Raw genomic sequence first — 25,797 nt, forward strand, 5'->3', positions numbered from 1 at the left:
TCTTAATTTGCACTTGGTGAAACCTTAACTTCAATCAGTACAAACAATACACGACCAAATAGATCCAATCTCAATTACCAATCTGTTTAAGCATTTACCCAAAGTAAAAGTCATCTTAAATCAACCTTCCTTCAATTCATACACCAAGTTACATTCATGCATCTTTTACTCAACAGAACACATCCACAATAATTTCAACACCAGCAAGACCAAAAATCCGGACCCTTACCATTCTTCTTCTCCAACAAGGATAACCCATGTATGCTGCTGTGAACTGGCTGCTCTATCACCACCCCCTTCTCAAATCCCTAGCAGCATAACATAATTAAAATCAACCCTCAACCAATTTTCGTAACCAAAACAGAGTTCCTGGTTCTTACCTAACCCAACTCAATTCGAAGCAGTTTTCCTCCTCCAAGAACCTCGAGTTCCCAGACTCCACGGACCTCAAAGCTCTCCAAATCAAATAACAAGTTATTAGAGTTCACTCTACTCAAACTAGAAGCTCCAGCTAAAGAGAAATCACAGAATTACCTAATCGAGAAGTCCTGACGATTCCGGCGACCGTGAGCGACGGAGTTACGGTGGTCCACGCGCCTGTGGCGGCGCGTGAGGCGCGTGCGGTGGCTCTAGTCGGAGCTAGAGGTCGGGGGTCTAGGGCTTTGATAGATCGTGAAGCCCTGATTCCATCCTTGGAGGCGGCATAGCTCAATTTCGATCGGAGGAAAAAATCGATCCTAGCAGAAGCTAAGACTCCTGCATAAGACTGGTACGGCGCTCTCCGGCATCGGCAGTCAACAAGGATTCAAGGTTTGGACGTCCGGCGAGTTCTGAGTCGAGAAGTGATGGCGGTGTGGCGAGCTGATGGCCGGAAATCGAGGAAAGCCAACGAGCAGTGGCATCGCTGCTTTGAGGATCCGGTGCAGAGGCTGGAGGCGATTCATGTGGACGGTAAGCCTCGGGTTTGGGTGGTGCGTCGACTGGTGGAGGCGGTGTGGGGAGATGGTGGTCGGAGCTGGAGTCTCCGGTGGTGTCAGAGAGAAGGAGAACGGAAGAGAGAGGTTGGGATCGATGCATGGCTTCGATTTCTCATGGGTTTGGGTCGGATTTTGGTGTTGAGTTGATTGGTAATGGCGGTGATAGGAGGTGGTGGCCGGAGATGGCATTTCCGGTGGTTGCAGAGGAAGAAGAGAGAGGGAGTGCGAGAGGTCGGGGAGAGAGAGTAATGCGGCTGCGGGGAAAAGCAGAGAGTTTTGGTTTTTGGGGTTTCCAATTCCTATTTATACTAATGTGCGCGAAATACCAATTTTGCCCTTGTGACGAATTACGAAACTCTCCTAGTTAATTGCTTTCGGTTTTGGGGATCGTAACTTTTCTTTTACTCGTTTTTCGTCGGAAACCTCCTAAATTATTTTGCGACTTTGCCCTAGGCCCGAATGAAAGAACATTGGTCCAAAGTTTAAATTTCGGCCTAATAGGTGGTCTCGACACCAAAACAATTTCCGAAATAGATTTCGTCACTTAAATCGCCTTGTGAAAATCTTATTGGCGAAAATTACCTTCTACAAATTAAATAAATTTTTGGGGGCTCACAAAACACTTGTTTATTACTTGCCCGAACTGCTGCCTTCTTCTCTAAAAAAAAAAAATGCTTAATTCAAGTCTCTGTTGCAGTAACTTACTTTTCCTGGTCAATTGGAATATAGCTTGATCGATTCTTCTTCTTTTTCGTTAATAGTTGATATCGTGGTCAAAATTTAAGTGAAGGCAGCAGTTCAGTTTAATATGTAGGTAACAAATAAAATTTAGTTCAGTTCGTTAATAGTTGTAGGTAACAAATAAAATTTAGAATTAATATGTATTAATATGTATATTGCAGGTTACAAAGAATACAGTATGTATAAATAATGAGTTGTTAAGTGGTAGAGAAGTCGCTTTTCCAGATGAGGATGAATTTGCAAGGTTATGACGAGTTCAGTTTATGGTACAGGTGTAACTTTGCAGAATGGCCTTTATTTCACTCAAATGCTCCAGGTAAATTGCCTAATTTAGTTAGTATTAATTATTTTTAATCTATTTCAATCACTTGGATGTTTTGAACTATATTTTGTAGGAAATTTCAATGAATCATGCTAATTCTTCAGAAAGTAATGAAGAAGGCAAAAAGCAGTTGGGAAGTTGAAGATATGCAGAAAATCACTTTTTTATTTGTTGAATTGTGTTAGTGCCATTTATATTGCATAGACACTGGGACAGTTTTGTAGTTTGATAAGAAGTTTCAGACCATGACACTCTTTCATTGGATATGAAATGATAATGTTGATGGGTTATTTAAGCTTCAAAGAATTATCTTGGCTTAAATGTTCAGAAGCTTTTCCAGATATCCAGCTTTTCCATAATTTTCTTCCTTAAGGATATCGGTCATTATTGTTTACTACTGATTACCCTGCAGATATACTCTTAGCTATGGTTGATATCCTTACAATTTCATTTGATGATGCTAACCAGAAGATCAGTGCATGTGCAGAACAAATAATGGTGTATCCAAGAAGACAAATAACGGGAGGAGCGTACAATTTAAAGTTCATGAAAAGATTCCTAATCGCTAGATTGCAGGCAAGTGTGCAAATCTGGTGAGTCCTTATCCTAATAGTACTATGGCTAGCTGTCAAAAATAACCGTTGCATACTGGTTTGGCTTCATATATGAGTCATGATGAGAAATGGTGTAGTAACAGGTGGGTGTCCTTAACACTATACAATTATAATCAAAGAGTTAAGCTATAGCACTGTTCTGCCACTACGTTGTGTACTCAATGGTTTCAATCATATAGTTGTATATGTATAATCAACATGGTTTCAATCATATAGTTGTATATGTATAATTAACAAAACCATATTCAATTGACTAATTAAAAAGAAGAAGAAGGAGATGACTAAATCGAAACCATGTGCTGATATAAACAAAATATCAAAGCTTAATCATGAATTCATTGAACCGTATGAATTAATCGAAACCCTATGATGATATAAATATTACCTCCTGTCCAAGCGCAATCTGTTCTTCATCCTTGTCAGAGATGGTATCCATAGTTGCAGCTTCAGTGATCAGTATGGATTGACTGAGGCGTCGCTAGGTTTCAAAACTTCCTTGGTATGAATTTGGGAACGGCATTAACTAATGTCCGTTCCTTTATTGAGTTGGAACTCTGTTTATTTTTTATTTTTTTTATTATTTCTTTATTTTTATTTTTTTGAAAAGAGAAAAAAATATTATTACTAAGCACGATTAAGGTCGTACATGAGGGCATCCAATATACTATCTGGAGCATTTACAAACCATTCAACTTGCATCTCAGAATCAAAACTAAGAGCTGCCAGCCTATGAGCTACAACATTAGCCTGTCTAGGAGCAAAAACAACAGATAAATCAGCACTAGAGTTGAGCAAACCGCGCACATCAGTAACTAACGCTCTCAATGGTGATAGATCACAATCCAAGGCATTAATGGCCTGAACAGCAAGCAGGCAGTCACTCTCTATTACTGCTTTCGTAACCTGCATGGCTTGCAACAATTCCAAACCTCTCTTGATAGCCAAAAGTTCCACATGCAATGGCGAGCTAACAAAAGACATACGACTAGAGAAGGCAGCAATGAATTGGCCATGAGCATTACGAAGCACACCTCCTGTACCCCCAAACTGTACGTTGGGTAGATCGGCACCATCCACATTCAGTTTTAGTTTATCTCCCAAAGGAGCTATCCAACATTTACTTACTTTCTGTCGAACTGATGAGGTAGGACTCCTAGGTTTCTGGGCCTGTAGATACTCTTCATACCAGGCCATAGATGAAGCCACTAAACCCAAGTTGGTTTGAGAATGATTTTTCCAAAGCTTGTCATTTTGGTTCTTCCAAAAGCTCCATAACATAACCAATAATTTGACAAAGAGACTGGAAGACAAACTAGCTGCTCGGTCGAGCAACCACTCCTTCCAAGTCAGGGGGGAGGAAGGGAAAGAGAAGGGGGGAGCACCCAAAATAGTCTTAGCAATACTGCACTCTCGAAATAGATGTTCAAGAGTTTCCACAGATTCAGAGCAAACACAACAACTAAGGTCCCCAGCATAACCTTTAGAAGTTAATGAGCAGCTCTCCAACCAAAAATGGCCACTTTATTGGGGACATTTGCTTTCCACAAGGCTTTCCACAGAGGTGCATAAGGATCACCCATAGACGCTGAAGCAAATACATTGCCAATAGAAAAATCTCGAGCAATAGTATAGGCTGATTTGACTGAAAAAGAACCCCATTTCTCCAATTTCCAAGCAGCCTTGTCAACTCCCACTCTTGTACTTAATGGAATAGATAACATGTGAGAAGCTACATCAGGAGGAAAACAAGCATGAACTGCAGGGATGTCCCAAGCACATTCTGGAGCATTGATCAAATTAGAGACCATATCAAAAATTGTATCAGGCGGTTTCTCAAGAGAATGAGCAGGGACATTCGGTATCCAATCATCCTCCCACATCTTCACCGAGGTGCCATCACCAATTCGCCAAAACAGACCTGCATGTAACACAAGTCTGGCTTCCATAATATTCCTCCAAGAATAGGAAGGCCTGTCCCCCATGTCGATAGTAAGAAACGACCCCCATGGATGAAAAATAGCCTTGAACACTCTAGCAACAAGAGAGTCTGGGTTGGAAAGAAGCCGCCAACCTTGCTTAGCTAACATGGCTAAATTATGAGCATGGAGATGTTTGAACCCCAATCCACCAGCCTCCTTAGGAATACACATGCAGTCCCAAGATTGCCAATGAATCTTTCTCTTCTCATCTATACTTCCCCAAAAGAATTGGGAACAAAGCTGTTGAAGATCATCACAAAGAGACTTGGGTAATAAGTAACAGTTCATGACATAGTTAGGTGAGGTTTGAGCTACTACTTTGATTAGTAACTCCTTGCCACCTGCACTAAGAATCTTTGAGCGCCAGCTGATCAATTTCTTGGAAAGCCTCTCTTTCAAATAAGAAAATATAGCATTCTTATTATGACCTACATGAATAGGTAGTCCCAGATAAAGACCATGTTCCTTAACACACTTCACACCGAGAATGGAGGAAAGATGATTTCGAACCTGTTGGCTAACATTACCACTAAAAACCACGCTGGATTTTTGCAAATTGATCATCTGCCCTAAAGCCCTAGCATAAATAGAAAGCAGGTTCTTGAAGGCTTGACACTCATGAACCGTAGCCTCTCCAAACAAGAAACTATCATCAGCAAATAGCAGGTGGTGAATAACCGGAGCAGTCGGCGACATTAACAAACCTTTAATAGAACCATTCTGCACGCAGGAAGAGATAAGTGATGATAGTCCTTCAGCACACAGAATAAAGAGGTACGGTGATAGTGGATCACCTTGTCGAATACCTCGAGTTGGCAAGATGAACCCTGTCGGATTACCATTCACAAGGACAGAGTAGCTAACAGATTTAATAGTGGCGAGAACCACACTCACCCAATCACGACAGAAACCAAGTTTCAGTAAAACCGCTTCCACATATTGCCACTCTAATCTATCATAAGCTTTGGAGATGTCCAACTTGAGAGAGAAGAAGCCATCAGCTTATTGTCGAAGCTTATTCATGAAATGTGCTACCTCTGTAGCCACTAAGGTGTTGTCCGAGATGAGCCTCCCGGGAACAAAGGCACTCTGTAAAGGAGATACAATTTGGGGGAGAATCATCTTCAATCGGTTTGCTAGAACCTTGGAAGCAATCTTGTAGACGACATTGCATAAAGCAATGGGCCTTAAATCAGAGGGTAGTTGTGGTTCTTTGATTTTTGGAATGAGAGTCAAATATGTGAAATTGGATTCTTGTGGAATCCTCCCAGTGCATAGAATATCCCTAACTGCCATGCACACATCATGTTCAGCAACATTCCAAAATTTCTAAAAGAAGCAAGGAGACATACCATCCTGTCCAGGGGATTTAGACGGATGCATTTGGAACAAGGCTGTCTTGATCTCACCATCAGTATAAGGAGCCAAAAGATCTCGATTCATTTCCTCAGTAACTTTGGCCTGCATGGAGTCAAGGATGGTCTCTAAAGCAGCGAGGTCAACTGTCTCTGAGCAAAAGATATTATCATAATAATGAGTGATAATATATGCCACTTCACACGGTTGAGAAGTCCACTGTCCATCCCCATTATGTAGGCCCTTATATGGAAGAAAGAAGTATTTCGGTCACCTTCTCTTAACCATTGGATCCAAGAGCGTTGCCTCCAATAAGTCTCATCGAGCGATTGCAACTCATTCAAACGGAACTGCAATGCTTTCTGTTCATCAAAATGTGTTACCTCAAATTCTTTCCTCATGAGATCATCTAGCTTTCCTTGAATAAGCTTCATCTCCGTTCATCTCTGTTGAAACACACCAGTATGCCATCTTTGCAATAGGGCACCGGTTTGTTTAATTTTCCTACCAACTTGGCACATAAACTCACCTGTTGCTGGAGTCATCCAACCTTGGTTAATGACGTTTGGAAGATCATCATGCTGCAGCCACATTTCCTCAAATCGAAAGGCCTTTGGTGTTCGAGAAGAGGGTGGTAGTTTTGGGATCACCTCAATCAGCAGAGGGCAGTGTTCAGATCGACTCAAGGGTAATGTCAGAACTCGAGAAAACGGGTAAAGGTTCCTCCAATGCACATTCTGGCATGCCCTATCAGGTCTCTCTTTCGTGAATCGGTTAGCCCAAGTGTAGCGGGAGCCAACAAACCCCATGTCCATCAAATCACAATCCACCAAGGCTTGTCTAAACCGATTCATTTGGGCTATATTGCAAGGGGGACCACCGGATTTATCTTCCAGACACAAGATTTCGTTAAAGTCTCCAACCACAATCCATGGCATATTAAGCTGAGCCGCTAGGGTTCGCAGTAGATTCCATGTGATAATACGATCTGCCATAGTAGCTACCCCGCAAATTCCTGTGAATCGGAAGACCCTTGCTGATCCAATAGCCCCAACCTTGACGTCAATATGATTGGTAGAGTAGTTTCGGAGACGTACTGGGATTTCATTGTGCCAGAACAAGCCAAGACCACGACACTCGTCGCTACATGGAGAGCAGATGACGCCATCGAAACCCAAATTCCTCCTGACATCAGACAACAAATCTGGTGAAGCTAGGGTTTCTGAGAGGAAAATAATACTCGGATTTCGCTGACGTACAAGACTGACAAGGGCATCTTGAGTTTCACTGTTATTAAGTCCCCTACAATTCCATACCAGAATCTTAAATGGTATCATAATCAGCCGACAGAGATTGTCGTTTGAAGGAGAAGATCTGAGACTGACGACGCCTAGGGTTGGCTAGGGTTGACTATGGTTGGCTAGGGTTTGCTGGAGTCGAGAGGGAGACTCTCTCTAGGTTTCTCGTGACTTAAGCAAAGCTAAGTCATATGGATGATGAAAATGTTGAATTAACATGTTTGTGAAAAAGTCTTGATGCATGTGCTTTTATTATTTCTTATATAAATAGTTAATTAAGTTAGAGTTTTATTTCTTTACTCAAAATATATGTGGCTATTTCTGATTGGTAGGTTGGGAGAGGGGTGAACAAGCAAGTTCACCCAGAGGGTGGATCCAAGAATTGTTCTTGGATAGAACAAAGAAAAGTATTAAGGGCACGTTTACTTAGTTGGAAGGAAAGGGAATGATTACGGGGTAAAAACATTCCTACGTTTACTAACACATAAAGGAATCAAAATGATTCCGGGTAAAAGAATTCATGCGTTTACTAACACATGAAGGAATCAGAATAGATGTAGGTCCCACCTCCTTATCAGGAATCGATTCCTGAATACTCAGGAATTCGATTATGAAGGGGGGAGATGGGTTTAGGAATCATTCCTCCAGAATCCATACCGATTCCTTTCTTCTCCCATTCCACTTCTCTCCGATTCATGATTATTTTCCATTCCAAGTAAGTAAACGTGTCATAATAGCCTCCTTATTAGGAGTAATAGTATTTGTAAATCTTAGAGATGAGATAATTTTTTTAGAGTTTTGTTGAAGTATTACTGTATTAATAGCTTCCTTACTAGATGAGAATCTCCATGACTGGTTGTATTTACTACTTTCATACTGTAAAACAATGGAGTGAAATTGGCACTCCGAATTTCACCTTTTTTTTTTTTTTTTTACAAACCTCACCTTTTTTTTTTTTTAAATGCACATATAATTGTATAAATACACATGAAAAAGGAAAGAAGAGGGTATCATTTGTAAGAAAATAGGTGTCGCTTTCACTTACCCAACAAAGGGTTTGTAAATGATTAAATTCTAACAAAGTTTGAGATATGACGTTCTTCTAATCATTTTATTGCGTAATTTATCTGACGTACCACAATTATGCAATGATGATAAAAGCACCCCAGCATCAGGCGTGTTTCACGTTTAAGCTTTAGACCACTGGAAGCAGAGCTATTTGCTGGGGTCAAAATAATGCTCCCTAGTATTTTAGTTGCACATGAAAAAGGAAAGAATAGGGTATAATTTGTAAGAAAATAGGTGTCGCTTTCACTTACCCAACAAAGGGTTTGTACATGATTAAATTCTAACAAAATTTGAGATATGACGTTTTTCTAATCATTTTATCGCGTAATTTATCTGACGTACCACAATTATGCAATGATGATAAAAGCACCCCAGCATCAGGCGTGTTTCACGTTTAAGCTTTAGACCACTGGAAGCAGAGCTATTCGCTGGGGTCAAAATAATGCTCCCTAGTATTTTAGTAACACACTAGGTAACAAATCCACGCGATGCTGCGGGAAAGAGTTTTTTATATTTAGTAAACCTTAACCAAAGATGTTATTGTTTTACATATTACTTTTTGTAGAATTGTGAAAAGAGCCTTATTCATGAAAACTCAAACCATCGTATTTCATTCGTCCATACGTAATCTTCACTTTTATTTCGATACATAGTTGAATAGTGGATTCTGGAATATATATAGATTTCATAAAATTAAAGTTTTGAGCAAGAGCGGGTGTTTTGACCAAACTTGTCTATTTACTTTTTTTACAGTTTTCAAAAAAAAAAAAAAAACCGATCGATGAGCTGTGAATTGTTGGTAAGTTATAATCCAACATTGTAAAAGTCATGAGCTCAATTCTCACTGACATATATAAGGGGAGGTAAGCTAAATAAAAAAAAAGCTTTCAAAAATTTGCAATCAGGGATTTTAAGAAAATTGGGGGGCAAAATGAGAAGCACACTATTCATTCAATAGTAACTTCCTCATTTTCCTTTAGTAATTAACTAGAAATGTTATCCGCGCTTTGCTGCGGAATTTGTCACTGTGAACAACTTGCTCCAAATTCATTTGACATTAAACCACTCTATCATGATAATGTTCAAAGCGAGCAAAACAATGCAGATAACATATTCCAAATTCATTTGACATTAAACCCAAAAGCACTTTCATTTCAGAGACATTCCCAAACACACACTTACTACCTCTGTGGTACAAAACAACTAAATCCATCTAAACCAATCTGAATACTGAATATAGACCATAACTAAACTCAAGAATTTTAGGACCTTCTGTGTTCTAATACACCCCAAAGGTCTAAATAGAGAAAATGAAACACAACAGGTTTGCGATCTTGCTTCAGCCCTTGAAGGTTTGTCTCTAAATCTCTATTTAGAGAAAAAAAATTTAAAAATAATGATAAAAAAATTTTGATGAATGAATGACATGAGTATTTGAATAACAGAACTATTAAAAGCAAGATGATGCTTCACTGAATTGATAAACATATTGAAGAGATTCATCTAACCACATCTAGTCTCAACCAAAATTCAACTATAATCAGTAAATAGTCAAAATTTGACTCACAATTCTGCAGAGGTTACGCTCCAAAATTGAGGCAAATCCTTGCAAGCTAACCACCTTCAGGGATTCCACAATCACACTGCATAAAATGAAGCATGTATATAAACAATAGACACATAACATCCGACACTAAGACAAATCTCAATTATCACATATAATTATGATTGATGGCAAGTTATCTTACAAACAGAATGCAAATATATACAAACCGTGTCAAATTGATTTCTGTGAGATATTGCTGCCTTTATATACTTGTTTATGACTAAACCATTTCTAGATATGAATAGAACACTAATTCAATTCCAACCAGACTAAACAACAATTTCAAAGCAACATCAAGTACCGGCCAAGACGTTCCATTCCAATTAAGATTTGGCTAGCAGGAAAGCTAATGCTTCTTTCAGTTACTAACATTGTGAAACTGGACTAAAGTCAACTCCAATGTTTCCGGTTAGGTCTAAAGTGAAATTGAAAGAAATGTGTAAGTTATGCTATTCTTCGTTCAAATTTAACAGTGAAACACAAAAATAGTCAAATACATAAATGGAGGGTATAGTTTACAATGAAAATTAAGAAAGTCTACATCTTTGTGTTTTAATGATCTGAATGATTTCAATTGAAACATTTGTGTTATCACAGATGAAGTTTGGACCTTAGGTTATGTTAGAACTCTACTTGGCTGGACACGATGATGGCTATCACTTAATAAGGCCATTAGATATATTGTTATCATATTATGCAAGCTGATAGTATTCTTGGATTATAGAGTTTCACAATCTAAACAAAATTGAAGATCCCAAATTCATTAAAGCCACCCAAAACTGCATGTATCAAAATTTAAAACCAATAAACCATAAGAAGCTTACCCAGAGCTCAATCCTTCAAAGATCTCTGATTGCTCAATCAAATCCCCCAATTTGATCAAATGGGTGCCAGCTCAATCGGATATTCCTATTTGTTCAAATGAGCTCAATTTCTCCAAGAAAAACTATCACCGGCTCCTTCATCTCTGTGAAAAGGAAAAACCATCTTTATTCTCTGAAGCAACATTTATCCATGACTCTCACAACATGGGAGAAATGTTGCTTCAGAGAATAAAGATTGTTTCATCACTCAATATATATATTACATATTCTAACCATAGCCACAGTTTTGAACTTATAGAAATGTCTATTCATCCAATTAAGTAACCAAATCTATTACACTCACTCACCCACAAAAACCGATAAGAAAGCAAGAAGAATGGAATTATACAGAAAAATTTCACTTTCATACCACATTGCAAAATAACCAATCAGATACCCAATAAGTGCTTACCAATGCTGATAAGCAAAGCAGAGAACCCCTTCATCGCCACATAATCTCCAACATAGAGTTTCCCTCTCTGCATCTGTAGTTGTCAACAGAAACAAACCCAAATTAATCCCAAAAGCTCCAACATTCAAACCAAATTCAGACGCAATTGAACTCATAATTGTAACCTGCGCAATTGAAAGACTTGTGTTTAAAATGAAGGGATTGAAATGAAAATATTAAGGAGGATCGTGACTCAATTCAATGAGTACTTACCAATGCCAGTGAGCTGAGCAAAGCAAAGAACCGCTTGTTCTTTCTCAATCCTCCCTTGAATATCTTTCTGCACAAAAGGAATGATGGAACCCATTAGCTTATTCTTGACGCATTAGCCTATTTCCTGCAATCACCTTAGCTAGTCTCACTACCAAGAAGCAATCATAAAATAAAGTATTAATAAACACAGAATAGAAAACCTAAAAATGAATTCAACCCTCTGATATGAAATTAGAGAAGCTAATGAGAAAAAAGGAAGACCTGAATTCACCCCAAAACTACGTAGCTTTGTTGTTTGATCAAATCTCTCTGATGAGAAAAGGAAATTGGGTGTTGATACAGAAGCATCTCCTAAGAGCAAGTGTGGTCTTGCTCCATATCTCCCCCAGTATCTACGTCCAACCAGCCAAAACTGAGAAATGCAAGACTGAAACCCAAAATTGTATGAGAATTCAACCTATCCAATAACAACGAATTGGAGAAGCAAAAACAACCATTCAATAAAAGCCTCAATCTTCGAAATTTTACTACCCTCAGATCATGAAAGCTTTAACTTTCATTTGGGGATAGGCTTACCTGAGAGAGAGGATTGACTGTGAATTCCGGTACGGACAAAAAACTCGTCGGCGAAGATGAAACCTCTGCCACTGCGATTGAGCTGACAGAACCTCTCGTACAGAGAAACTATCTTCTGCTGCGAAACTACATAGAACACACACAGATCAAAGTCAAATGGGAATCCTAAGGTTCGTGATTCACTGATGAAATCAAGGAACATCGAGATTGTTGGGTTGTTACATCTGTGGTTGCAGTGTTGCTGTACTTCTTCGATGTCATACTGAGTGATGGCGATAGCTTAATAAACCAGGGCAGAAGGGAGGAAGAGAGAAACCAACAGAAGGCCGTAAAAGAAAGAAGAAACTGATGGAAGCCCCTAGTATAGCTCAGTGGCAGAACCGCAAAAAAATCTCAAATGAGGGCAAAAGCGTCATATCAATACAGCATCTGATTAAGCTTAAATTTGAATTTCTTTTGTGCTGTACCACAGTAATAACAATTCCAGAAAGCGGATATAAACAAAACCAGATCAGTCATTGAGAAAAAGAGTTCAACAACCTCTACTACTGGGAACTACCCTTTTCTGATTTAATCAATTTTGATAGCAAAACCATCATCACTCTCATTTCTATTCAAATCGAAACTTAAACCCAAACTACTTTCATTCACCAGGAATGCAGCAAATCATTTTGTGTAAGTTGCTACTATTAGCTCAACTCAAATAGGCATAAACAATCAACCAATTTGACCCCTACACAATAACCAAAGCAGGACAAATCATTTTGTGTAAGTTGCTACTGAAAAGCTACTCACCCAGTACTCCAGACCACCATGATTGGAACAGTATATGAAGATATGATCATTCAGACCACTGTCCACAACTTTTCCACTAACTCCTATAACAGCAGTTTATCTCTTCAATCTCTTCCTCCCCCATTTGGCAACTGTGTTTGGATCAAATGCCGAAAAGGCTTCCCTATGTAAGTAAGAAACGATTAAATCACGCACCATAAGATTATATATTCTTTCCTTTGCCATAATAAGATTATATATTCAATCATGCATGTACTACTCATTAGTCATATTATCTAAATAGTTGGAAAAATTTGAGGTTACATATTTACCTGAGCAGCTCCCTTCTTTTCCCAATTTCAGTCCAATTGTGGTCCATCAACATCCCAGACAGAGCACGCAGCTCAAACAATTGACTGTAATTACAATGATTAACTATCACGCACTTGGTAAATAATTATCGATCATAACCAACACTCCAATCATGATTAGTGGCTAAATAAGTTCGGTTAATAAAAAGTTATAAATGAAGGACTTACTTGTCATCACATACTGGAACTCCCCAGCATTCATCATGAAATGCAACATAAACTTTCTGTATATATCAAACCCTACAATCAATGAATGTCTGCCAACGCTACCATCCTAAACCTTGTACAGGTTCTGCTACTTATGTCCTGCACAAATTTATTAGAAAAAAATAGCTATCAAGAAAAAAATCCACTCAAATAAATTAGTGAGAGTTATGAAGATCATGCAAGATTATTATGTAGTATAAATTTATCATAGAGTACCTGGACTTGAGATTATACAAATCGCTTGGCATGATCTAACAAATTTGAGGAGCTGATGTTGCCAAGAATCCTCATATGCAGGTACCCAACCTTAATTCTTGTCAGAGAAAAACGTGGAAATTGAAAGCAAAATTAATATTCTGTTTAATCAAGACCTCCGAGCCCAAATCCTAAATCAATCACATGAGAAAATTTACACTGATTTTGAAGATTTTTTTTTTTTTTAAATCAATTACATACCTCTTAAAATGAAGAAAGTCGTCATGTCCAGAAAGCTTGAGCTTTGTATCTCTTCGAGGAAGCTGAATTACCTCGTGCCGAGATGATCAAACGCCAATTCTCTTCGTGGAGCTCCGCCCTTATCCTGATGGTCCTTAATGGTGGCTTTCTTCTAATCTTCAGGCGAAGCAGTCTTGCTGATGACGAACCCAAGTATTTATGGTTGGTGATGAAAGCTAAGAAGAGATTTGTTACAAACCACCAAATAAAAACCTGCAAATTCAAATCGAATACATATGCCCACAACAGAATAAGAGAACAATTCAAAATTGAAACAACAAAATCCAAAAGGAAGGAAAAAAAAACAACAATTGGGAATTTGGGACTGTAATCAAAACCCAAATCCCTCTCCCAATTGTTTCTTTGTGTACCTTTACAATCACTCTCGTGATAAAGAGTAATCGACCTCGTGCTGAGATGATGAGGTGAGAATTTCCCTTGGATCTCTCTATCTCTTCGTGCAAAGCAAAGAAACAAACCCTATTTCTCTCTCTCTCTCTCTCTCTCTCTCAATCGTTCTTGATAATTGATCTCTGGATTGTTCTGGCAGCAATCGAATGAGAAGATCACGGAAGAATGGGGCGTCTTCTACTGCCTAAAGACGCATATGCCCGGCTGACATCATTTCAGACACCAATACGAAGGTGAAATTGTAGGAGAAAAGCGAGGGCAAAGGCGTCACTCCACTTGGAGCCAAATCACTGTTAGATGAACAGTATCTCTCCTCTACCCTGTCATCCCCACTCTCACTGCAATCACGCTTCAAATTGAAGGCCTGCTCTCCACTCTTCGCTCTCAGTCTCTGTCTCTACTGAAATACCAAAGCCGATGAGAGCCTTATGACAGCAATCGAATGAGAAGTCCCTAGAAGAATGGCAACCTGCAATTGAGGGTAAAGAGCAAGGGCAAAGGCGTCACTCCACTTCGAGCCAAAGTACTGTTAGATGAACAGCATCTCTCCTTTAGTATATAGTAAATTAATTAATTAATTAGGAGTAATAGTATTTGTAAATCTTGAGATTTTTTTTGGGTTTTGTTGGGTTTTTATTTTCCAATTTCAGCTTCAGAGATGAGATTTTTTTGACAACTAAAGAGATAAGAGTTGACGAGTGTTTACGAAATTTGCATATATTTGAAAACACGGTCATGGTGATGGTGGTGGAAGGGGAGAGGAAGAACTGGAGGCGATACATGCATGTGAGTGATGAGAGAGAGAATCCCAAGCAGACTGAAAGCCGCTACACCATTCTTCGGACTGATCTTCACGAAGACCTCATACATAACTATTATATGGTAAAAAATACCAGACAGGCGTCTATGATAGTATTTTATCTTTCTGTTAGTAGAAAAGTAAGTAGACCGGCCTCACCTATGATGCTTTTAGGCCATCTTCAGTAGGAGAGGGCTATATTGGGGCCAGAGATATAATTTAGCCCCATAAATATTATTTTTCATTCTTGAAATAGTGAACCATCTCCAGTAAGGCAATGCAGGGCTAAATTTTAGTCCTTTCAATTATTTTATAGTTTTAAATTATATTTTCAAATTTATCATTTTATTATATTATAATAATATTTTAATTTAGACCAAAATTAATTTTGGAGACAAAAATTAATTTTTTTTAAGTGTATGTTTGGATGAGGTATCTATGTGGTATTTTTTTATAACATTTTCGGATATGATTTTTAAGTGCCACGTGCCCCTTCGCAAGTAAATCCCTAGATTTCAATGAAAGTTTCGTTTATCAAAAAAAAAAGATATATATACTGTCAACGTGGCAAAACTAATCATTGTAGACCTTATCAAATTTTCAGATAGTATTTGTGAATGGCACATGTCGCATTGTGATCAACTCCCTAGATTTTCGATTAGATTTTATGCATACGTGGCTATTCTATCTTCAGCTTCAAACCTCAATAAAAAGAGTGGTTTCACACTATCTCATCTATTTCTTCTCTAATTGTTTGTTCAGTTTATAAATTTTTCTTATATTTTGCAATGAATTCCAACTGATTTTCTCAGTGGAATGAGAGGCAACGTGAAAATAAGGATTACAACTTGGGCACAGATAACTTCCCCTAACTTAATAATGGGCACAGTTGATCTGTCCCTTAAAATTTAATTGGCACAAATAAATGTTTCTGTCTCTACTGCTCACTTAAAGGTCTGTCCCCTTGGGGCCATTTTGTAGTAGTGAATTGAGACTTTGAGAGGTTAGTGTGTGGAGGAAATTTGAGCTTATGGCGGGCTGAATGTGGATGAAATGAATGTGGAAATACTCTAAGTCAATATTTCTTTTTCGTCTCAATGTGAACTCGATGACCTTTCAGTTATATATTTTGATTGATACCATAATTAACAACGATGAACTGTTTGTTTGAGCGTAAAGGCTAGTCACTCTTTTTGGGTCAGCTGGATGTATTTAAGTAGAAGCAAGGGATCGAGCTAGGTGACTAAAAGAAATTAAACAGTCTCAAGTGTCTTTGGATTAGCTGTTTGCTGGTTAATTATGACTAGTCCTGCACGACCCGAACAGGCAAAGCCAAAAGCGGGTACAAAGGAATGGTTTGAAAACTTTGGGTACGACGAGGTTCGGGACACTCAAAACGATGTGAGAAATTGCTTGTTAGTGGTCGCTGCCCTGATTGCCACAGTAACTTTTACGGCGGGAATCACCCCACCTGGTGGGTTATGGCAAGACACTGAGTGAGGCAATTTTAGCTTCTCAAAAAGCTCTCTACACAGCGTTTCTTTTCTTCAACTCAGCAGGATTGTCTTTATCTTTCTCTGTGATTTGGTTTCTCGTTCGTAAATTTCCATATCATGAGGAAATACGGTCTGCCCTAGTTTGTATGTTTGTGACCTACGCCATTGCGATTGCTGCTGTAAAACCCCCTGCTACTAACATATCTTTCATCTACGGTGCAATGCTTTGTCCACTATTGGCACGTCGTCTCTGTTGGTGGTACAAACGCATAAATGACCCCAATCCCTCTGTTGGTGGTACAAACGCATAAATGACCCCAATCCCTGGATGTGTTGGTGTGGTTGGTGTTGGAAAGACCGATAAAAAGAACCGGGCGGAATTTCGCGGTTGGTACACACATTATCTCCTTGTAAAAATGTTGTATGTTGTACAAACCCTGTACGGAATAATATTGCTGCAATTATTATTATTATTTATTAAAGAGGATCAAAGGATTTCACTCATACCCCCATGGTGACTCGAACCAGGACCTGGATCTTAGGTAGTGGCCTGGGTGCTCTAACCACTGAGCTAACACAACTTCGTTATAATATTGCTGTAATTGAAATATCTTGACTTTGTTCCCTCAAGAATAAAACAAACCAACACCAAAGTTGTATGACTTACACTAATCTGCACAAAGAATTCAAAGTTGGGAAATAATTGTTGGCCTCAAATGAGGCCGAAGATTTGTGACATCAATTCTAGGTGTCAAGCGCACACAACACATATTTGCTACATCATGCCATCGATTTCTTAAGAAAAATACTATATTTCTATTCCAAAATTTGATGGCTCTAATTTATTTCGTTTTTTTTCTTCTTTTGTTCTTTTAATTACTTACATTCATGCTTAGATTTAGACAACAAATCTTTTTTCTTCAATCAAGAAAAAGAAAAAATTTCTTCATTCTTTGATTACAATTGATTGTTGCCCAACACCAGATCATGTTGAATTCCAGTTCTCAAAAATTGGTCAACGTGCAATTAAAAAGAAAAATGCAAAAGGAAAGCAATACACATATGTAATTTGATCAGTAGAATTCAATCAATAGATTTTCACATACATCTAGGGGTACATATCAAATCTCTTGCATAAACACAAGTGTATGAATTCGAAGTTTGTTGAGTTCCTACAAATTATGAAAATATAATGTGAAAAATACAAATTAATGCACATTCCTTTTTTTTTTTTTGAGAATTTTTATTGGGACCTCCAAATCTGCTCGACCTCACTCTATTATGAATTATTAAATGACATATATAACCTACTATAAAATGACTATTAAGGACAATAATTATACAAAAAAAAAATTGTTATATTTATTTTCTCTAGACTTTCCAATTCAATAATATTAGATTGCATTCTTTATTATTTTCCCTCTCTATTTTTATTTTCCAATTTCACTACATACTCATTAAAGCATTCATCAATAAAATTATGATTAAGATACAAATGTATGATATGCATATTGAACACATATTGGTCAAGGAGAAAAAAATAAATTGTATTATGACCTAAATCATGTCATGAGCGAGGCTGTGATCCATGCACAGGCAGAGTTCATCACATACGGAGAAACCCCACCACCTCCGCCGACACCGGCAAAGTTTACTCAGCCTTCATCTAGTCATCAGGAAACCGCTAACAAGGCCCTTGCCACGCCGCAAACTGATAAGAAGAGAGAATGGCAGTAGGGTAACTACCAGAGCAAGCGGCAGAAGCACCAACACTACAATAGGGGCAACCGCAATAAACAGACGGAGTCCTCCCAGCGGTACGCAGTGTTTACAGTCCTCACGGCCTCATATGAGGAAATTTACGACCAGTGCAAGGACCAGATTCTGCCACCACCCCCAAGGGTGGGAAAACCCAGAAACACCGGCAAGTGGTGTAAATACCACGAGGACAGCGGGCACAATATCAATAACTGCAATGCTCTCAAAACAGCTATTGAGACTTTGTACCGAGATGGTAAAATGGAACAATTCAAGGTGCGCCAACCACCACCGGTGATCGCCAACATTGAGCCCATAGTCCGCATCAACACCATTAACGGTGGTGCCCCAATCACCAACATGTCTCACAGGGCGCAAAAGCGCTATGCACGTGCTAACCACCCTAAGGAGGTGTGCAATATCCGCTAAGCTCTCAAAATCTGGTTGGGAGCCTATTACCTTCTCAGAGGAGGAGGAGCGCGGAGTACACCTACCCTACGGCGATCCATTTTTGATCGATGCTATACTCGATAAATGTTCAGTGGGAAGGGTCCTGGTTGACAGCGGGTCCGCTGTAAATGTCATCTTCAATGGATGCTACAATAAACTTCAGCGGAATAGAAAACTACTACAGGATCATAAGCCACTGCTTAGCTTCTCCGGTGACGCCACGCAGCCATTGGGTTCTGATTACATGCAACTAGTTATCGGCGCTAGTCCATGCACGGCGGAAATCCATACAAAGTTCATCATTTTGGATTGCTTCAGTTCATATAACGCCATCATTGGTCGACCGACACTCAACAAGCTCAAATGCATCATCGCCGGACACATGCTCCTCATGAAGTTCCCTACTCCTAACGGGACAGGCTGTGTGAAAGGAGGTCAGCAGCTTGCACATGAGTGTTATTCAACGACTGTGTCACGGTTGACGCGCCGCCACGAGATCCTTACGGTAGGAAATAGTGCACGGGCACCAGACATCTTTGAGGATCCTAGGGATGACGAGAAGAAATATGTCAAGAAGGAGCCTGTCAACCCAGAAACATCCTTGAGGGTTATCAGCATCTCTGATGAGCACCCTAAGCGGACAGTCACATCAGCGCTCAGCTAGATCCGGAGGTAGCTGTTGAACTCACCCAGTTTCTACGTAACAATGCCGCCGTCTTTACATGGTCCTATGCCGACATGCCGGGCATCTCCCCCGAGATCATCACACACAGCAGCGAAGGGCCTTTGATGAGGAGAGATACCATGCAATAGGGGAAGAGGTTGCCAAACTAACAATATTCATTGTATTTGTATAAGCAGGAGGCAGAAACAGCTCCTGTGGGGGAGGCAAAGAAGAGTAATCATCTAACCAGAAAGATTGAGAAGCGTGTGCAAGTTCGTACACTGGACTCCCACATTGAAGAGCAGTTTGGGGGTGGTAGATTGTTGGCCTGCATATCTTCCCGTCCTGGACAATGTGGAAGAGCTGATGGGTGAGTCTAATAATATGAGCTTAGTATGTTCTGTATGGATTTTGTTGGCGTGAGTCATGCCATGTAATTAGGATTGTGAATTTTGTGTATTATTAGGATTATTCTCTTGTAATTAGTTTCCTAACAAGTCTTGTAATTAGTTTCCTAATAGGTCTTGATGTATCTTGTATATATACTCCATTCTTGGATAAGGTAAAACACATCAGAAAATTCTCAATCTCTTATTCCTTTGTTCTGTTTGACTTGGTATCAGAGCCGAGATCCATTCGGACTCGGTTTGTTCTTTCCGCTGCAAATATAGGGTTCTTTTGATTCAGTCCTTTTTTATTTGGTTGAATTGGTTCTTTTGGGTCGGTTGATTCTCTTGCCTTGGTTCTTCTTGTCGAATTGGTTCTTTTGCTTCTGCAAGTCGTGAATTGGTTCTTTTGCTTCTACAAGTTGATTTCATCCTTTGTCCATCAGTTCATCCTTTTTTTTTTTTTTTCTTGTGTCCGTCCATATCCATCCTGGTTCTTTGGTATTCTTTTGTTACAATTTGTAGGGTCTGAAAAAGAAAAAAAAAAAAAAGATGGTGGATTTGACTCTTACCGACGGGAATACTGGAGGATCTCAGAATGGAAGGGTGAACTCTGTGGCCTGTGAGGTTGTGATTGTTCAGAATGTGACAGATAATTCAAGTTTTGGTGTAAAGCTCGATGGCACCAATTATCAGTTATGGCAGAGGCTTATGAAGATCCATATTCAGGGGATTGGAAAGTGGAGTTATGTTACCGTTAGTGCAGCAAGACCTGCTGCAGGACCAAAAGCCGATGAATGGGATACGACAAATACTAATGTGATGGGAATTCTTCTCAAGGCTATGACTCCGGAGGTAATGAGGTTATTTGCTAACTATGATTCTCCCAAAGCAATTTGGGATTCTGTTGCTGCTACATATTATGATGGGAGTGACTTTGCTCGTGTTCATGAATTGAATGTCAAAGCTTTCAAAATAACTCAGAGTGGACAGCCTGTTGCAACCTTTTATGCGAATTTGAAGACAATTTGGCAGGAGCTTGATCAGAGAAACCCTAATCCTATGACTTGTGAAGTTGATATTAATTCCTATCGGACTGAGCAGGACAAGATGCGTGTCCATATTTTTCTTGTTGGCCTGGACCCTCACTTTGAAGGGGCAAAGAATGAGTTATTGCGTCTTGCAACTCCACCTACATTGGAACAAGCTTTTGCCTATATCCGAAGAGATGAAGGTAATAAGGCTGCCGCTCAGAACCTTCATACTGAAATTTTTGGTTTAGCAATCCATGCTACACCTCCACCTCCACCTCCACCTCAACCTCAGATTGGGAATTCTACCCTAGTTTCATCTCAGAGTCAGTATCAGCCACGGAATCAGGGATATCAGCAGAACCAGAATTATAATCAAATGTCTTGCAACTATTGCAAGGAAGTTGGCCATTTCAAGAATCAATGTCCTAAGCTACGAAGGTTTAATTACAACAACTTTGGTTGGAGAGGAGGCAATAATACTAGAGGACGTGGTGGTGGTCAAAGAGGAAAAGCGGCAGTCTAATTGGTGCCAGAACCTGACTTATACGGCATTGCAGGGCAAGATCCCTCACAAGGTAATGTTTCCTTGACTAAGGGAACTCGAGGTAAAATTGGTGTTGCTTTACATGTTTCTGAATTTACTGGTAGTGATACATGGATAATTGATTCTGGTGCGTCTGACCATATGACCTATGATAAGTCCTTCTTTATGTCTATGTCATCCCCTTCTATATCCCATGTTTCTAATGCGAATGGTGTGTCTTTTCCAGTCTTAGGTATTGGGTCTGTTCAGGTTACACCATCCATTGTATTGCATGATGTGCTTTATGTACCCTCATTGTCTCATCATCTTTTGTCTGTATCCCAGTTGGGGTCACAAAATAAATGCTCTGTAACTTTTTATCCAATGTATGTTATTTTTCAGAATCTGTGCACCAAGGTGATCATGGGCAAGGGAGACCTGAGGGGGAGACTGTTTCACTTGGATTGCATGTACACAGAGCCAACACAAGCACCGGAACAGCCTTTAGCCCTGACATTGAATTCTGACAGATTAAGTGAGCTATGGTTGTGGCATAGGCGTTTGGGTCATCCATCTTTTGGAGTTATGAAGAAGTCCATGCCTTCATTGTTTCTGGGAGTTAGTGAGTCTAGCCTGCATTGTGAAACTTGTGCTTTGGCTAAGAGTCATAGGTCTAGTTATCCTTCGAGTTTTCATTCTAGTACTATGCCTTTCGAGTTAATTCATTCAGATGTATGGGGTCCTTCTAAACATTCTACCCTTTCTGGAATGTGATATTTTGTGTTATTCATTGATGACTTTACTCGATTATCCTGGGTGGTTTTACTTAAGTCCAAAGATTCTGTTTTCTCTGCTTTTACAGCATTCCATAAGCTTGTTCGTACTCAATATGATGCTCATGTTAAGGTCTTTCGTTCCGATAATGGGGTGAGTTTGTCAATCATTCTTTTCATGAATATTTCCAACACCATGGCATCATACATCAAACTTCATGCCCACAGACACCTGAGCAAAATGGGGTGTCTGAACAGAATCGTCATCTTCTAGACATGGCTCGGTCTCTTCTACTTAGTGCTAACATGCCTAAGTATCTCTGGGGAGAGGCCGTATTGTGTGCTTCTCATCTAATCAATCGTCTTCCGTCTGTCCCCCTTCAAGGTCGTGTCCCACTTGAGGTCCTGTCTCACTATGTTTCTATTCCATCTTCTAATACTCTTCCTGCTCGTGTCTTTGGTTGTATTGCTTATGTTCATCTATATAAGAATCAGAGGTCAAAGTTGGATGCTAGAGCCCTTAAGTGTGTGTTTGTGGGGTATGGTTCTTATCAGAAATGTTACAAATGTTATCATCCTCAATCCCAGAAGTTTTATGTCACCATGGATGTTACGTTCAGTGAAGATGCATGTTATTTTTTGCCTCCTGTGACTTCTCATCAGGGGGAGAAGTCTTGTTATTATCAAGATTTGTTTAGTGGGCAAGATGGGAGACTAGCATCCGAGTTCTCAAGGCTGGAGTGTTTTGGAACGGAACTTGAAAAAGAGGACAGCAGCCCACCGAATGGAGAAGAGAATTTGGGTAGTCAGCTACTGACCAGTCTACCAGATCAGTCTGACCGGTCGGTTGAAGAGGAAGTTTCTGATTCTGTTTTCGATGAAATTCCTGATGTCACCAATGCGGTTTTGAACAGTTCTTTTGTCTTTCCCTCTCCTTCAGTGGTCCCGCCTGCTCAATCATCACCCGAGGTATGTTCTAATCCTTCTTTATCTAATACTCCTTCTGTGTCAACTAGTGTTCCTTCTTCTGTGTCAGATATTGTTCCCACCAAAACTTTGCCTAGTCGTTCCACCCGTGGTCAACCCCCGAAGCACTATGAACCTACTCTAAATGCCAAACCTAAATACCCTGTTGCTAATTATGTGTCGATCCATAGGTTGTCTAAACCATATGTAGCCTTTGTGAATCAATTATCTTCTGTGTCTCTCCCTAGTAAAGTGCATGATGCAATGAGGGATGAGAAGTGGATGCAAGCAATGACAGTCGAAATGGATGCTCTTGCGAAGAATTGTACGTGGGAGCTAGTATCATTACCACCCAGGAAGAAGATAGTTGGTTGTCGGTGGGTGTATACTGTGAAACATAATTCAGATGGATCGGTGGACAGGTACAAGGCAAGACTAGTGGCTAAAGGCTATACTCAGAAGTATGGAGTGGATTATGATGAGACATTTGCACCAGTGGCCAAAATTAACACAATTCGGGTACTTCTTTCGTTAGTTGCTAATCTTGATTGGCCTTTACAACAGTTTGATGTTAAGAATGCATTCTTGCATGGTGATTTACATGAAGAGGTTTATATGGATTTGCCTCCTGGATATGGTACTTCTACTGGAGAGCAGGTGGTGTGCAAATTGAAAAAATCTCTTTATGGTTTGAAGCAGTCTCCCAGAGCTTGGTTTGGCAGGTTCACCAAGTTCATGAAGAAAATTGGCTACCGGCAAAGCAATTCAGATCACACCTTGTTCCTTAAACATTGGTGTGGTAAAGTGACTGCCTTGATTATTTATGTTGATGACATGGTTGTGACAGGTGATGACTTTGAGGAGATTCAAAGGTTACAAGGTCAGTTATCTTTAGAATTTGAGATGAAAGATTTGGGTAATTTGAAATATTTCTTGGGAATTGAAGTTGCTCGTGGGAAGGATTGTATTGTGTTGAGTCAGAGGAAGTATGTTCTCTACTTGCTGGCAGAAACAGGTATGCTTGACTGTCAACCTGTTGATACTCCTATTGAGCAAAATCATCGGTTAGCAGAGTACTTGGATCAAGTACCTGCAAATAAACCAAGATACCAGAGGTTAGTTGGCCGGTTGATTTATTTGTCCCACACTAGACCAGATTTAGCCTATGCTGTTAATGTGGTGAGTCAGTTTATGCATAATCCCAGTAAGACTCATATGGATGCTGTATTTTGTATTTTGCGGTATTTAAAGTCTGCTCCAGGGAAGGGATTACTCTTTTCAAAACACAGTCACTTGGATGTTTCCGGGTACACAGACGCGGACTGGGCAGGTAATATTACAGATTGCAGGTCTACGTCGGGCTACTTCACATTTGTGGGTGGTAACTTGGTTACTTGGAAGAGCAAGAAACAAAAGGTGGTGGCTCGTTCTAGTGCAGAAGCAGAGTATAGAGGAATGGCCCGAGGACTTTGTGAGTTGTTGTGGTTGAGAAATTTGTTGAGGGATTTGGGGTTCAGGCAGGAAAAGGCTATGCCACTTTATTGTGATAATAAGGCTGCAATTGAAATTGCTCACAATCTTGTTCAGCATGATCGCACGAAGCATGTGGAGGTAGATCGACACTTCATTAAAGAGAAGCTGGATGGACAGATCATTATGTTTCCCTTCGTTCCTACTGAAGAACAGTTGGCGGATATTCTTACAAAGGCTCTCTCGAGTAAAGCCTTCTATGACTCACTTGACAAGTTGGGCATCCATGATCTGTATGCACCAACTTGAGGGGGAGTGTTGGCGTGAGTCATGCCATGTAATTAGGATTGTGAATTTTGTGTATTATTAGGATTATTCTCTTGTAATTAGTTTCCTAATAAGTGTTGTAATTAGTTTCCTAATAGGTCTTGATGTATCTTGTATATATACTCCGTTCTTGGAGAAGGTAAAACACATCAGAAAATTCTCAATCTCTTATTCCTTTGTTCTGTTTGACTTTGTTTTTGCATCATCTTAAATCCTCTCCTGCATATTTTTATCAGGTACATCTTGGAAGGTAAGGAGCTTGAGTTCTACATGAAGAAGCTCCAGAGGAAGAAGGGGAAGGGTGCCTCCACTGCCTAAGCAGTTCATTCAACAGGCTTTATCTTTTTGACTATTTTGTGAAACCTATCGCTAGCCGGGTCCTTTGTTATTTATATGTTATTGTGCTAGACATCTAGTCATAGTAATTTATTGCTCAATTTAGTGTAGAGTTTGGATTTTAATAGAAGTCTGTTCGGACTTCTTCCTGTCACTCCAAACTTCCTTAAACAATGTAGAAGTATTATGCTAGAGTTGATTGGAGTTTTCAGAGTCTCTTTTATGAGTTGATGGTTATCTTGTTGATTTCAAACATTCATGATTTCATGGTTCGACTGTCCCACCCCTAGACAGTCATTGTCACAAGTAGTCATACCAATAAGAAAAATTGGGATGTGAAAGACCAGATTTGTATTTGAATCCTGTAGTTATATTTTGTTAATCAATTTGTAGTCATTGAATTGCATCTTAATCGTGGAATAGATACATATCGGACTCTGAAACAGAGATCTGGTATCACGGCCGTGCTGGTCACGCTCTTTAAGATTTGAAA

General features: G+C 39.5%; 2 protein-coding genes and 2 long non-coding RNA genes across 6 annotated transcripts; 1 reads left to right on the plus strand and 3 right to left on the minus strand.

The window, feature by feature from the left end:
- On the minus strand, positions 1 to 1,249 carry LOC112197322. Its single transcript, XR_002935622.2, has 2 exons — positions 381 to 1,249; positions 1 to 308 (listed from the first exon to the last, which is right to left on the minus strand). It is a non-coding gene; the product is annotated as an uncharacterized LOC112197322 (long non-coding RNA).
- Positions 1,250 to 4,141: 2,892 nt separating this feature from the next.
- LOC112199199 lies at positions 4,142 to 7,326 on the minus strand. The gene is made up of 4 exons (XM_024340246.1): positions 6,519 to 7,326; positions 5,986 to 6,141; positions 5,669 to 5,922; positions 4,142 to 5,611 (listed from the first exon to the last, which is right to left on the minus strand). The coding sequence occupies exons 1-4, from the start codon at positions 7,324 to 7,326 to the stop codon at positions 4,142 to 4,144; spliced, it is 2,688 nt and encodes an 895-aa protein (XP_024196014.1).
- Positions 7,327 to 9,370: 2,044 nt separating this feature from the next.
- On the minus strand, positions 9,371 to 14,624 carry LOC112197321. 3 transcript variants are annotated; one of them, XR_005809444.1, is made up of 13 exons: positions 14,283 to 14,624; positions 13,873 to 14,124; positions 13,633 to 13,729; positions 13,392 to 13,515; positions 13,171 to 13,254; positions 12,860 to 13,022; positions 12,287 to 12,422; positions 12,065 to 12,190; positions 11,750 to 11,880; positions 11,489 to 11,555; positions 11,237 to 11,400; positions 10,786 to 11,004; positions 9,371 to 9,998 (listed from the first exon to the last, which is right to left on the minus strand). It is a non-coding gene; the product is annotated as an uncharacterized LOC112197321 (long non-coding RNA). The 3 variants fall into 3 exon arrangements; XR_002935621.2 differs by lacking the exons at positions 9,371 to 9,998; positions 10,786 to 11,004; positions 11,237 to 11,400; ... (1 more) ...; positions 11,750 to 11,880; positions 12,065 to 12,190 and having other exon boundaries at positions 12,388 to 12,456; positions 14,283 to 14,618; XR_005809445.1 differs by lacking the exons at positions 9,371 to 9,998; positions 10,786 to 11,004; positions 11,237 to 11,400; ... (2 more) ...; positions 12,065 to 12,190; positions 12,287 to 12,422 and adding an exon at positions 12,468 to 12,525 and having other exon boundaries at positions 14,283 to 14,618.
- A 4,583-nt stretch (positions 14,625 to 19,207) lies between these two features.
- Positions 19,208 to 25,523, plus strand: LOC112199200 (40S ribosomal protein S8-like). Its single transcript, XM_024340247.1, has 3 exons — positions 19,208 to 19,330; positions 19,687 to 19,859; positions 25,205 to 25,523. Exons 1-3 carry the CDS (start codon positions 19,208 to 19,210, stop codon positions 25,284 to 25,286), a joined length of 378 nt encoding a protein of 125 aa, XP_024196015.1. The 3' UTR covers positions 25,287 to 25,523.
- The last annotated feature ends 274 nt before the right edge of the window (positions 25,524 to 25,797 follow it).

Source organism: Rosa chinensis, chromosome 4 (genome assembly GCF_002994745.2).
Source record: "Rosa chinensis cultivar Old Blush chromosome 4, RchiOBHm-V2, whole genome shotgun sequence".
Taxonomy (NCBI): domain Eukaryota; kingdom Viridiplantae; phylum Streptophyta; class Magnoliopsida; order Rosales; family Rosaceae; genus Rosa; species Rosa chinensis.